Source organism: Panthera uncia, chromosome A2, assembly GCF_023721935.1.
Source record: "Panthera uncia isolate 11264 chromosome A2, Puncia_PCG_1.0, whole genome shotgun sequence".
In the NCBI taxonomy this organism is placed as follows: Eukaryota; Metazoa; Chordata; class Mammalia; order Carnivora; family Felidae; genus Panthera; species Panthera uncia.
Genome location: NC_064816.1, coordinates 47101216 through 47116946, shown reverse-complemented (window position 1 = coordinate 47116946; position 15731 = coordinate 47101216). Strand labels below are relative to the sequence as shown.

Genomic DNA, 15731 nt, shown 5'->3' with positions numbered 1-15731 from the left:
TCTTGTTTATACTTTTTTTTTAATCACCTGTCACTTCTAAATTAAGTAGGCAACTAATGAGAGCAAGGACCTGGTCTAGACTGTCACTTGCTATATCTCACTGTTTAGGTTGGTGCCTGATACCCTGCTAGAGTTTACCAGTATTTATAAAAGATTCATTAAAGCAATTGTCATGACACTGAACATGCAAAACTCTCATTGCTCTCTTATTAAACCAGTTATAGCTCTAAAAGGCATATGCATTGCTCAGAAATAGCACTGTGGTTTAAGGCAATGTTTTCTTTCTTGTCATTTTCTGCCATTCACCTACAAAACCTTGTGATATGTGTGGAACATTCTAGGTAATCAAGGAAGGCTAAAGTAGGACACATCTAAATTGGAGCCAGAAATATTTTAGTTTAGCTCTTCATAGCTTTGATCTCCAGTTTTAGGAAAAATAAAGAATTCATTTCAGTCTTGAATTAAAAAAGCATGAAATAACCAACTTTTTATGCCAGGTCCAGAGCATTTTTTGTCTCTCCTACATAGATTGCAGATTTAATTCAGGAACCAAGCTGTTCCACAGACACATTTGAAAACATCACCAATAGTCAGAGCCATTATAGTTAGCTTTGAAAATCCACCCTTCATTACACTAGCTCCCTAATGTTAATGATTATAGCAGAGATGAAAAGATACTGGTCCACAATCCCTGTTGACTATAATTAGAGGCTGCCTTGGACAGCCTATTCTCAGAGAAGCAGAGCACTTTGTAGGGCAAAGAGTTGAAAGCAACATGGACATTTTTTGCTCTGAGGACTTGTTGGGGGCTGGAAAGGATGACAGAAAATCCTAGTTAATGGGGCAACAGAAAAGAGGAAAATGCCAGAGATCCCTTGGCTCATCAGACAATTCAGAGACACTGAGAATTACAGAAGTGTTTTGGCTCAGGAGCTGGAGGAGAGCTGCCAAGTTGTGGAGACGTTCTCCAGATATCCTGTGAGTGTTGGGCAGCGATCAGGGCCATGGCCGACCTTTCCCGGGCACAATTCCTATCAACATCAAATTGAAAGGGGGAAGAACAACACACTTGGCTAGCAAACACAGAAGCCCTTTCTTCTATAAATGGAGAATAAATACAGATAGAAGATAAAAGAAGATGAGCACTACTCTCAAAGAGGCCACGTGCTTGCTAGCAATTTTGCCTAAAGCAATTTATTGTTAATTATTCATGCAGATTGAGAAAAGACCAGCCAAAAATTCAGATCTTTGCTGAACATGTTCAAAATATAAATCTAAAGAAAAGAAACATGTTGATTATTGATTGCCTTTTTCCTGTTTGGATTTGTACATACAACATTACAAAACACAAAGATACAGGGATATAGGAGTATTATAAATATTTGGAGGATGTTCCACGACAGTAGAAATCAATACGGGATATTTATCAAAAAGAAAAAAGAAACATTAGACAGGAGAGGAAAACTTATTTGCTGATACAGAATATTCTCCATTTTATTAGTTTCATTTGGGATATTTCATAGCTTGCTTTACAAACCTTAGTGCAAGCAAATGCATTTCTTTTTGCACTTCTTTAGGAGTGTGTCACTATAAATGCACAGCGACAATCTTGATGTCTCATCTCCTAAGTGAGCAAATCTAGTCTGTTCTATGTAGCAATGCACATAGACAATATGGCAAGACATAAGCCACACACACCAGCCGAGAGAGACAGAGAGAGGGAGAGAATCCTCATTTTTATCTGGTTAGGAGCAGAGAGTTTTGTATAAAGAGTTGCTGCCCTATCGTGTTCCAATGTTAACAATCTCTCTCTCTCAATTCATTGTTTGGAACAACCCCTCCCCAAAAGAGAGATATAGATATAAATGACATAGATATAGATATAGACATTGATATAGATACAAATGTAGATATAGATATGTTTTTTCCAGATCTAGGATGTTGTTTTGTGTTTAAGAGCTTTGCATATCACCCCTCTCCCCACCCAAAAAAGAGAACTTTGTGTATCCCTAAATACACAGCAGGAAATTTTTTTTCAAGAATTTATAAAAACTTCAAGATACTTAATAATTTCCATAAATATCATGAAACTGGAGCTAGTAACCATGGAGTATAGGCATCCATGTCATGCGGCATCTACAGCCAAGGAAGAAAGGACCTCACTCATTCCTTGCTTGCTTTCATTCTCACCTGACTCTTACACTTCACTTCTCTATAACATCACCTGAGTGAACATTCTAACCACCTTTGATCACATTCTACTTTCCAGACACTGCCCAGACTTTCAGAATAAAGAACACTTTCCTTAGCATAATTTCAAGACCCTTCATTATCCAACTCTGGCCTGTTTCCCTGCCATATTTTATGGCAGGATGTCAGGTGGTCTGTGATTCCTCCACCCATCTCAGCATCCAAACACTTAAAAATGTGGTTGAGTATCTGCCATATGCAGGCCAAGGGGTACTAGTGCTGGGGGCACAATGCAGGGCATACATAACAGATATGTTTCTAGACAGAGACAAGTAAAGAGATGCTACAATGGTAGGGGTCATGAAGGATGCCGCAGAAGCAACAGAAAGGGTGTCTAACCCAAACCTGGCTGAGATGGAATGGTCACATGTAGCTTCCAAGGAAAATTAATGTCTGAGCAAAGTCCTAAAGGACAGAATTAGGAGTTAATTAGGCCAATAGTGCAGTGACTAGAACTCTAGGAGAGAAAAGAGTTGTCCCAATGCCCTGTAAGTGGGAACGTTTTTAAAGAACCATAAGGATTTCAGGATTTCAGGGTTGTGCTGTAGAATGAATTATTTACTGTTATCGCAGCATGCCCTGCTCCTTCACTCTTCTGTTTCTGTCCCTGGGTTGGGGGTGGATGGTGTTCTTCTCCTCACCTGCTTGATACATTTCAAGTCATGACTTTAGCTCCTCTCAGGAGTATCCCCAACTGCAACACCACCACTCAGAGAAACTTCCACAGTATCTCCTTTGTACCCTGTGGTATCGATTCCATATTGCATTTGCAGTGTTTCTCATGTTACCCAGTCAATGGCTATTTTTGACACCTTCTCTCAGCTCTGTATGCCTTGAAAGTAAGGATTTTGTCCTCATCTTGTTTTTCAACTCTCAGAACAGAGCAAGACATATGGTGGATACTCAAAATTTTTAGTAAAAAGGAGTGGAGATAGTTAAAATGTTATCTTTTATTTTTGCAACCCATCTGCAAATGCATTGGTCTGTGTTGTAAGATAAGCAATCTTCTCAGGACACGTACTGGGGAATGAAATGAATTCAAAGCCTCCCAATGAACACATGGGTGACTCATGGGATCTTTATCTCCCCCAGATAACACAGAAAGGCAACAGTGACTGAACCACAACCTGGCTTGTTTAAAAAGGTCTCCATAGACCATGCAGGCTTCTGGGGAGAATAATTAATTATACTGGAGTGGAGACAGAATAGAAAGAAATGCAAATATTTGATCCCTTTTTGAGTGAGAGGATAGAGGCTTTTTTAATGTGCAAAGCAAGCATGTTTTAGGGAATCTTTAGAGACATGGTCCATCAGAAAAGAAACACAAAGCAGGATACCAGTGGAGGAGTTCCTTTTCTTCACAGTGTCTTCTTTTCAAAATAACTTTTCTTTTCAAATTAAAGGAGAACATAAATTGTAATCAGCAACTTCTGTTAGATCAGAAGGATACCAATAAACACCCTCTCCTCCTTCTTCCTCTTGAAGACTCTTTGTAGCAGCAAGGAAGGCAAAGGAAAAGAAAGAGGCAATGATTTAGGAAGGCAAGAGAAAGAGAGTGAGAACAAAAGAGACCGATGAAGGCAAGGTGATGTTGGTGCCTGAGAGAGGTGGTGTGCAGTGAGATCCTGGGGGCTGGAAGACACTCCACGAAGTAACAAAGAAAAGAATCCCCAGAGTTATTCTCCTGTAGAAGTAATGGATACATTGCAAAGGGAAAATATTCTTTCAGAAAAATGCAGTTCACTTATGTACACTTGGATTATGTCATTATTTCACTTATTAATGGTGATGCTCTTCTCTCAGAAAGCTCTGGTGCCATAATAAAAAAAAATGAGAATTTTGATGTTATAAAAACACATGATCTCTTCAAAAGAGGACTATCAATGAAAAGAACAGACCAGATATATGGCCTAATGTGCATTTCATGGCTACAAGTTTGAAATTACACTGCATACATTATGTAAAAACACCAAACCTTCAAAAAGACACCTGACTGAGCCATCCTGCATGGCACAAACCAGTCTCTTAGCATATTTTACAATGGTTAAAACCCATACCTTCAACTGTTGCTCGCTTGGGCTGGATGGTGATGGCTCCTTCTGCAATATCTTCATGCTGGTGCAGTGGGTTTATTTTGGAACCCCAGCTGTCTGATCCCACCCAAAGAAAATGGCCTACTTGGTCAGCTCTTTTGGCTGCTGCAAGGATCTGCCTGTGAAAAAACAGGAAAAGTTATATTAATGATAAGGAACAGCTGCTGAACGTATATATATCAATTAGGAATCAAGCAGAAGGAAAGCAAGCTACCAGTTCTCAAAAAGTAAGTAATCAATGGCAAAAAAGAAGTAGGTCAAAGGATTTATATCCCTGCATATATAAAGAAATTTTATAAACTACTAAGAAAAATGATCATAACAGCTTGAAGAAAATAGGCAAGAAACAGTAAAAGACAAATGACAAAAGGAGAAATATAAATAACCCGTAAGCTGGAGATACATATTCACATACATTAGAAAGGAAGGAAACGTAAAATAGGGTAAGATATCACACTTGCTTCTCATGTTGACCAAAAGATTTGTTTTGTTTTGTGAATCTGGGCATGGGGCTGGAGAAATGAGAGTTTGCATTCACTGCTGGTGGTCTATATAATTTCTGGAAAGCACCATGTCAATCTAAATTAAGGGTCTTAAATTATTCATTAAAATGAACAAGTATGCCATGCTTGAAAATTTTACAGCCCAGTTTTATAAATAAAAATGCTATATAAATGGGGCACTTGAGTGGCTCAGTCAGTTAAGTGTCTCAGCTCAGGTCATGGTCTCACCATTCCTGAGTCCAAGCCCCGTGTCGGGCTCTGTGCTGAAAGCTCAGAGCCTGAGTCTGTTTCGGATTCTGTGTCTCCCTCTCTCTCTCTCTCTGCCCCTCCCTTGCTTGTGCTGTGTCTCTGTATCTCTCTCAAAAATAAACATTTAAAATTTATATATATATAACAAGGGCAACAAAGCAAATAAAACAAAATGAAAAATAATCATTCATGGTACAGTTATTATAATATATTTTTGGAAGAAAGAAGAAGAGGTGGATAAGGTGATTGCATTTGTAGAACAGAGGAAGCTACAACTAAGAGTCCTCTGGTGGGTCATACCACAGGAGAAATGATTTGTTTGTTTCTCAAGACTTGGAGGTACCAAGTGTCACATAGGTACATGGCCAAATTCTTTTTCTTCTTGGCAGAAAATGGAATGGTAATTTTCTATTAAAACTATAAGGTATAGGTTCTGATACTGTAAACATCCAAATACCAGAAAGTTATGAATGAGAAATGGTGAATTAAACCTGTTAATTATAAGTTAAATTTATCACTAAATATTAAAATGGTAAGACTCTCTAGGAAATTTACACTTCTGTGGGGGGCCGGCCCCGGTGCCAGGCTGAGACCTGGTGGAGCAATGTTTCCCGTTGACTCAAGCCAACCCGGTGGTTCCCCCTCCCATTCATGTGGGAGGCCGGCCCGGCGCCAGGCTGAGACCAGGTCGAGCAACATTCCCTGTTGACTCAAGCCAACCCGGTGGTTCCCCCTCCCATTCCCCCACTTTCAAGGGCATACTAAAGCCTTGTCAAGGCTGAGAAAGTTAGTTCCTGAAGCCTGTGGTCTGCAGGTGTTGGCAGTAATGCTACCTCCCTTTTTCTACCCCGAGTCAGATAGAAACAAACATGGGAATTGTGTTTTGCTAGCAATCTTATCAACAAGGTCTTGCTGTGACCCATCTAGAAAATGCACAAGAAACACAGAACTAAATGTTTTGGTTGGCAGCGATTATGTGAAACCTGTTTATTCTTAGAATGGCCTGACCCATAAGAGTCTGGATATAAAAGATTGTGTACAGCAACAATAAAGCCGTCACTTGGGCCATCAGCCCAGGGGACCCTCCTGTTCCCAAACTTTCTCTTCTCTCTTTTTTCTTGCATTCCCCTACCCTCAGGACCCTGACCTCGGTGTTTGTCGCGCCGGTCGCGACACACTTCTGCCTACAGAATGCAGAAAACTAAGAGAGTGTCTCCCCTGGGAGAAAACAGTTTTTCTCAAAAAATCTGGACCACCCTAGAAGAATAATTCTATATACTGCCATAGAGAGACCCTCTAATGGAATGGCAACTTGGATGTCTGACCAGACCACTCAGAGCCCTTTTAGGTGATATGCACTGCCCACGTATCAAGAACTCTTTGGTCTTTCTCTCAAATGGGAACTTCCAGAAATCACCCGTAATTGCAGAAAATCTCCAATGTAAACTAGAAACCAAATAAGTTAACACAAAAAGGAAACTGATGTATAGTGGGGCAGAGAAACATATAGAAATGAACAAAAACAAATATATTTAAACAAGAATTATCATATCTTCTGTAATCAAGAACGAGATAACATAGAAAATAGAAACAAACAATGGGAAATAGCTCTTAGTTATTAAAATATGAAATATGTTAGAAGAGAAAAAAAAAAGAGTGAAGAAAATTATCCAGAAAGCAAAACAACAACAAAAAGGTAGAACACATTTCAGAAAATATAAGAGTCTTAAAGAATGAATCTAGGGACACATATATTCAGCTAATAAAACTTCCAGAACAAATATACAGAGACAACAGAGTGAATTTTGTAACAATATATTTTTAATGAAGAAGAGACCAAGAAATTGATAATATGAATTTCCAAATTTAAAAGATTCACTCAGCAAAATAATGGGGAAAAATCAAGCATGTCACACAATTTAAGATTTCTGGGGAAAAAAATTAAAATATCCTAAAAGCTTCCGAAAGAAGATCAGGACACAGGGGGAAAAATAAGAAGCAGAGTATCACCAACCCCTTAATAGCAAAAACAATCAAACAAAAAAAAAACCAAGCAAACAAAAGATGATGGATAGTGGAGCAATGCCTTCCAAATTCTGAGAAAAAAAAATTTTATAATCTGGAATTCTAATATTTAACACACAAAGAATCCCAGTACTAACAGAATTAGCATATATGTCCACTAGAACTTACAGACTTTTCCACCCAAAATTAGAACCCCAAACTCCCTGCAAGTTACAAGTCCTACAACTCATTAGCCACCATAGCTATTGGCTGAAAATCATTTATGTGCCTGGTATCATGTAATTAAAAATAAGTCTGAAGGCACCTGGATGGCTTGGACAGCTGAGATTCCAACTTTAGCTCAGATCATGATCTTGGGGTTCATGAGTTTGAGCCCCACATCGAGCTTACTGCTGTCAAGACTGTCAGCTCTGAGCCCACTTCAGAGCCTGCTTCAGATCCTCTGTCCCCCTGTCTCTGCCTCTCCCCAGCTTGCATGCTCTTAAAAATAAATAAACACTTAAACAAACAAACAAAAAAACAAACATGAAGCTATGCCTAACCGTTCCAACTACTAAGTAAATATGGAGAATGAGAACATTTTTTAGGCATGCAACACAAAATGTTTTCCTTGAATTTAGCCTTTACTAGAAAGTTTTGAAGAGCATGCTCCAGCAAAATGAGGAAAGAAACCATAAACATAAATGAGTGACAGGGAAAAATTTCTTACCATGATATAGATTGGTCCAGAATAAAACAGGAAGATGGATATTTGAGAAGGTAAGTGTCCAGGAAAAAAAAATGGAACTCATGGATTATCTTTCACATGAATATATGGAAACAGATGTGAGATATAGGACATTAGTAAGAAAAAGCAAGTAAAAAATCATCATATGAATGCTTTGAAAAACTAAACCTTTTACCCAAAAAAATCATATCATAGAAAAAAGATCTGATGCTGTGGTATATGATATTTATATAATCATAATAAAGCACGTACTCGTTTCTGTTAAATGAAAATCTTATAGGATAACGTTGAGAGAATAGGGAGGGTACAAGTGAGCCAAATTCTACCTAACATAAGAGGAATTAATAGATAATATTCAAATTTAATAATTCCAAAATTGTGTAATTGGCACATTATGCAGATAAGACAGGAAGAAATAGCTGAAAGAATTAAAATAACTGCTCAAAAAGAGCTTAACCAAAGAGTCTGAAGGGACTGGACATTGCTGTTTGTATCAAAGTGTTTCACTTATATTTTAATTTTTATAGGTGTTTTTCATTTTAATAAAAATAAACACAATCAATCATTTGTACTCTTGACCTAGAGATACTATTTCTACTAATCTATGCAAAGGAAATGTCAAATATGCTGTCAAAAATGTATGTTCGTTACTGCAGACAACCTAAAGGTAGAGCAATAGGGGACTGTCTAAACAAACAAGAGTGCATCCAAAGGATGGATTAAAAAGTAATTAAGAATATGCTTCGTTAGAAAAAAAAGTGAATATAATTAGCTTTCCACAAGCACTTGTTAAAAAAGAAAAATCAATGAATAAAAACTGCAATAGGTTATTCAAGTCGTATATAATAAAAGCTGGCTAAACTTTGCCAGTGTATGCATATATATACATAGTTAGAAGTACAGGGTCATCTGAGAGCACAGAAAAATAAGGATACTGTTAAAAACATATTGTTAACCTAACAGTCCACTGAGAAGGTGTTGCTGAGGTTGAAGACAGTGCAAATGCAAAGGTGGGCAGAAGCCAAGTAAAACAAGGAAGAAAAGACAAAACTAAAAAAATGCAAAAAGTAGATGTTCACTTTAATACAAATGTAAAACTGTGAGCTTATTTATTAAGATAACTAAGAGTAAACTATTTAAAAATACTTATGGTTAAAAGTGAAATGTGAATTACAAACAGTGGAAGATAAAAAGTGAGAAATTCTTTTGGGGAAAATCTGTATGTTTGGGAACAAGTGATGGTAAACATTAAACCAGAATTTTATTCTATCTCTGATTATTGGGATTTCACATTTTATAGAGATTATTTAAAATCATTGCTTGTGATTAGTTTCTCTAACTTTAATCTTTTCTAGATAATCAGGGCAAAGTAAACTTAAAGATTCCTTTTAATAAAGAGCAACAACAGCAAAAAACTTTACCATGTTTTTCACTAGATGTACAATAGTTATGTATTACTTTTATAATCAGAAAAAAAAGTGTTTCAGAAAAAGGATCCACTATTGTCTAAAATCAAATTATTAGTGGCCTTGACTTACTGAGCATTTGTCTTAGCTTTAAAATCTAGATATTACTATCTTCTCACTGCTATTCTCTAACAAAGTATTTGAAGTTAATGTTCTAAGAAATCTCAAAATTTCCCATTAACAGTGTAAATCTTCTGAAAAAAGAAATAACATAATATTGTGAGTTAACAGTACTCTTCAGACATTAGTATATTTGAGATCATGTTTTAGAAGAAACATAAATGCACTTAAATTTTATTACTGCGCTCAAGAACTATTTCTGCTATCACTGCTATGGATCACAGTATACAATAATATTCAGCACACAAACCCCATAACAAAAAGAATGAGCATAATTATTGAGTGGATTGTATGCATTTTAAAGCCCAAATTAAAACCACACATTACCTACAAGTCAAGAGTATCATGATGAATTTTGCATGACATATACTATGTATTTAGAAATAAACACAAAGCCACACCTCATCAATATATTACATACTTTGAAAATGTGTAAAATAATGTATGAAAAAGATTTATGAGACAATTAAGAAAGAGATCAATAGAGATGAGAGAAATAAGCAAAAATAAAACAAAAGAGTAATATTATGAAAACAAAATCTTTCAAGTAACTACCATATAAAGTGTAGAAGAAAATGGCCTAGGAGCAACATATTAGAATTTTGTAAGGAGAGAAGTAATACATTTAAGGGATGGCCAGAAATAGTTTCATGGAGAAGGGCATATTTGAGACAGACTTTAAAAATGGACAATTTCAACAGGTAGAGAAGGAGAGAAACAAAAAACACCATGAAAGAAAGAAAGAAAGAAAGAAAGAAAGAAAGAAAGAAAGAAAGGAAGAAGACAAAACAAAACACCATGGGGAGAAGCAATTAGAACTGCTAGAGGACCAGAGCCATGCATTTTGGGGATAGAAGTGGATGAGTGGGGATGAGGTCTAAATGTTAAATTAGGACCACGTTTTAAAGCATTGTGAAGTTCACATAGAGAAGCTTATCTTTAAATTAATAAATAGTGTGCATTAGCATAGTGAGTTCACTCATTCATTTATTTGGTACCATTTCTTGAGCATTTACTATCTACCAAACACCATGAGAGGGACTGAAGTACAGAAGGAAGTCCAAAGAGGTATCACCTCTGCCTCTACAGTGCTTACAGACTAGTGGAGAAGATGGACACTAAACAAATGATCAAGCGATGCAAAATAACATTAGTGACATAAATTATGAAGAATTTGCGAAAGGTGCATCGTTCAGAGACATCTTCCCTCAGAAAGCCACACTAAATATGGCACTGGAATGAAAAACTGAGGAAGGAAAAAAAAAAAAAACATTCTAGGCGGGTAGAAGGGAACACACCAAGACCAGGGAGTGAGGAAACACAAAACATGAAGGAGCAGGGAATGAAATAAGACTAGAAAGGTGGGACGAGGCTGGATAAACAGAAGAAGAGCTTAAAAGGATTTTCATTTTATTGATGGGAGAACTGAGGCCTCAGAAATTGGGAAGCAGGATGGGGGGTGAGTGACAGTGGGGAGACTTCCCAAGGTGACACAGTGGTCATTAGTTGCAAAATACCTCAGGGATCTCAATTTCAGGTTTACTATGCTTTACATTTAATAATCCTGCCTCCCTAGGTCAGATCTTAATACTGGGAAAGTGATAGATGGATTCAGAAACAACACTTAGGGTGTGTGTGTAGGGGAGAGGCACAAAATCGGAAGGCTGACAATGATGACAGTGAAGTAATCCAAGCAGGATGCAGTAATGTGCTGAGCCCTTAAACCTCACTCTGAATGAAAGATACTCACCTTCAAATTAAATGCTGTATTTTGAATTCTAAGACAGAGACTAAATAATTCCATCCAGTTCTTTCACACCAGTGGAGATATACACCAGCACAACCTCTTTGGAAAACAACATTCATATTGGAATACATCTTTGTCCTGGAAACTTCTTTTCTAGGCATTTATGTTGAAAACACTTATAAGATAGGGGTGCCTGAGTGGCTCAGTCGGTTAAGCATCTGACTTCGACTCAGGTCATGATCTCATGGTTCATGTGTTTGAGCCCCACGTCAGGCTCTGTGCTGACAGCTCAGAGCCTGGAGCCTGCTTCATGGATTCTGTGTCTTTCTCTCTGCCCCTCCCCCACTTGTACTCTGTCTCTGTCTCTCTCTCTCTCAAAAATAAATAAAATATTAAAAAAACACTTATAAGATAAATACATAAAATAATATAACTGCATTTATATATTTGTGTTATATTATTACATATCTATCTATTGCATAAAATGCATATATTAATAATATGTATTTGCATATTTATATTTGCATACACAGATTTGTGGAAAAGGAAGTTTATTGCAGCATTACTTATAATTACAAAAGTCTGCAAATGTCAATCAATAAGGGAGCATTTATATAGATTATAGTATGGGTATAAGATGAAATTCTGCACAGCTATTAGAAAGACTGGATAGACAGGTACTTATATTCATAGACATCCATGATAAAATAGTGAGGAAAAGCTAGCAGGGAATACAACAAGATGTACACACAGTATGCCACCGTCGTATAAAAATATAGACTATCTCTAGAAGAGTATACAAGAAACTGGTCACTAGCCACTGCAGCTGAAAAAGAGAACCTGTTAGCTGGGGGGAGGCGGCAGGATGAATGGAACCTTTTTATAAACCTAGATTTTTAAAATATTTTAAGCAAGTGTAATTACTATTTATTCTAAATAAATAAATATTCTGGACCAAGGTGGTAGTGGTCAGAGAAGAAATCAAGGCACATTTGTGTCTTAGAAACATATTCCAGATCCACATAAGAGTGAAAACATGTGGTATCTGTCTTTCTCTGTGTGACTTATTTCCTTAGCATAACACTCTCCAATTCCATCCACATTGCTACAAAAGGCCGTATTTCATTCTTTCTCATTGCCAAATAGTATTCCATTATGTATATAAACCACAATTTCTTTATCCATTCATCATTTGATGGACATTTAGGCTCTTTCCATAATTTGGCTATTGTTGAAAGCTATTTGGCTATTATTGGCTGCTATAAACACTGGGGTACAAGTGCCCCCATGCTTTGAGGAGGGCACCTGTTGGGATGAGCACTGGGTGTTGCACGGAAACCAATTTGACAATAAAGTTCATATTAAAAAAAAAGACAAATTGAAGATGATAAAAAAAAGAAAGAAACATATTCCGGACACATTATGTTCTAGAAACAAAGGTTAGCTCTACATAGCTTGGCCAAGAATGCAGGAATGAGGAAAACAAGAAAGATTCCAATCAGATTTTTTACTCCAAGAAGAATCAAGATAAGAAGGGAAAGAAGTGGACTGGAGATGTGGAGGTGGACAAGCTTGGTTTGGAACATATTGAGTCTAAAGCGGTAGTAATATAGCCAGAATTATAAGACGTTTTCTCTTTTACATTAAGAGGAACCATTCTTCGGATAAAAGTCTGTTACATTTGGGTATATTTTTAATAAAAGAACCTCTGAAAGGTCCAGTGGTTTTCTCTTTTTACAAGTAATTGAATACATTTATTTTGCTAACAGAGGGGAAGACATGACAGGAACACACTGCTGCTTCCGTGGTTGGCTATCACTACGTGTGTAGGGGAGAGAGCACGTACAGACTTCCCCACTATGTAATTATAGATTTGCTTCTGTGCTATCTTTTCCCCTGTCTCTGCCAGTATCCTGATCCTTCTGTCTCCAAAAGTTGCAGCATGCATATTAATGAATTACACCAGTCATCCTTACTTTATATCCTCATCGTTGGCAAAAATCACGACGGCCCTGGAGTTGGGGGTGTCCAGGAGCTGTTTGATAATTCTATCAAAGTCAATGGTTCTGTCTTTGCGCTCTTGGGGGATTCTCACAGACTGTGCAATGCAGAGCCCACCTGTTTAAGAAAAGAAAGCAGAGTGTCAATAAAGTTCCCTCAGAGATACCAAAGGAACCAGGGTAAGTAGCTGAGGAGGAGGGAATTTTGATTTCTGAGTACATAGCACTTCCTTGGTGATGCTGCTGAATGAGGATGGCTGCAGGTATTTTGTGAAGTCCTGAGCTGTTGTTCATAATAGGTGCATCCTCCATGATATTGCACAGCCTGATTTTCTTGGTACTGCACTTAAGAATGCCCAGGAACACCATTGATACTGATCCTGGGGAGACAGATTTAGGTCGACAAAATGGGTGGAGGAAGGTCTTTAAAATGAATGTGATACACTACAAGAAAACTAAAATCAATAAACTACAATAAAAATGTACTGAAACAGTTAAAGCTCAGGTCAATTTTTGTGACTTTCCTGGTGTTTGCATTCCCATGTTTTTTTTGTCTTTCACCTTCATATCTATCCCAACTTTTAAAGGTCAGCCAATGGAATAAATCTAAAAATAAAACAGCACCATCAAAAACACCAACTACTATAAATCACAGTAACAAACATTTATTGACCAGATAATATGTACTCAACCCTCAAATATGTGTTTTTATATATGTTATCCCATCTTAAAAACTTTATAAGGTAGTTGGTATAATGCATTTTTTGTTAGAAAGAAAGGATATTAAATTAAAAAGTAGATTTGTTTATTCAGATTTGTCAGAGCTGTTATGATATGAATTGTCATGAATTTCAAGATGGAAACATGCAGCAGTTTACTAAGCAATTGATGTACTCCTCATGACCCCACCTCTTAGTTAGTAGTAACTCCTGGATATAGTACTTTATAAAACACACTTTAAGAAAGGCTGGTATAGGGGTGCCTGGGTGGCTCAGTCAGTAAAGCGGCTGACTTCGGCTCAGGTCATGATCATATGGTTCATGAGTTCAAGCCCCACCTCAGGCTCTGTGCTGACAGCTCAGATCCTGGAACCTGCTTCAGATTCTGTGTCTTCCTCTCTCTCTGTGCCTCCCCTGCTCATGCTCTATCTCTCTCTCTCTCTCTTTCAAAATACATAAACAAACAAACATTGAAAAAATTTTAAAAAAAAGAAAAAGAAAGCTTGGTATATGGGGCACCTGGGTGGTTCAGTTAGTTAAGTGTCTGACTCTTGGTCTTAGGTCAGGTACAATCTCATGGTTTCATGAGTTTGACCCCTGCATTGGGCTCACACTGGCAGCACAGAGCCCCCTCTCTCTCTCTGTCCCTCCTGTCTCTCCTGCACTCATGCTGTCTCTGTATCTCACAAAAATAAATAAATAAACTTTAAAAAAAGAAAAAGAAAAGAAGGGATGGTATAGGTGAAAGGGGTAGAGAGAATATTTGTAGGAAAGGCATCAAAGGCCATCCAATGGGCAGAAGACCTAGAGGTGAAGAGGAAAAACTTGTTCTTGTAATGTGATTGGGAGATATCTATCATTAAGCTTACATCCTGAGCGTGGACAACTGAGTGGATGATACTAGGCTTCCACAAACATAACAAATATGAAACCTCATCCAAAACTGAACCTCCATTACACTTTCATCCTAATCAGTGTTAGTTCTCTATAAGTGGCTCTTAATTTTCAGTGTGCACAAGATTACCGATAGTCCGTTTTCAAAATGTAGAGTTTCAACAACACCATCAACCAACTTGACCTAATTGACATTTATAGAACAATCGAGAGGACAAGAGAACAGTATACATTCTTTTCAAGTGTAAGTGGAACATTTGTTAAGCTAGACTATATTCTGGTCCATTAAAAAACAACAAGAACAAAACAAATTTAAAAGCATAAAAATCATACAATGTTATCAGACCTAACAGAATTAAACTAGAAATCAATAACACTTGGAAATTAAACAACACACTTCTAAATAACCCATGGGTCAAAGAGGAAATGTCAAGTGACGTATTAAAATATTTAAAACTAAATGAAAATAAAAGTAGAACATATCAAAATGTATAGATTTCAACTAAAGTGGTATTTAGGAGAAAATTTGTAATCATCAAATGCTTATGTGAGAAAAGAGCAAATATTGAAAATAGCAACTGAAGCCTCTTTTTAAGGAATAAGGTGGGAAATGGCTAAATAACTGTCCCCCCCAAAAAGCAGAAAGACATAATAAAAGAGCAAAATCAATTAAACTGAAATCAGAAAAAAAAAGAGAAAATTTTAAAAAACAACCAAAAAAAATCTGCTTATTTGGGAACATTCATAAAATTGGTAAATCTCTAGTCAAAGCTGACCAAAAGAAATAAGTCAAAAATTATTCATATCAGGAATAAAAGAGGGGCTAACCTTACTGATTGATCCCATAGGTAGCAAAAGGTAGTAAGGGAATATTATAAACAATATACTTTTGCCAATAAATTTATCAAATTAAATGAAATGGATGACTTCCTTGAAAG

General features: G+C 36.9%; 1 protein-coding gene across 1 annotated transcript in view; it reads right to left on the bottom strand.

Annotated features, from left to right (window-relative positions):
• Positions 1–13549, bottom strand: part of GRM7 (glutamate metabotropic receptor 7) — a 265161-nt gene extending 251612 nt beyond the window's left edge. Inside the window, exons 1-3 of the mRNA XM_049642243.1 lie at positions 13348–13549; positions 13157–13298; positions 4308–4462 (exon numbers count right to left, since the gene is read on the bottom strand). Coding sequence (XP_049498200.1) covers positions 4308–4462; positions 13157–13298; positions 13348–13549 — 499 coding nt within the window. The remainder of the gene's footprint in view (positions 1–4307; positions 4463–13156; positions 13299–13347) is intronic.
• Between the last annotated feature and the right edge of the window lie 2182 nt (positions 13550–15731).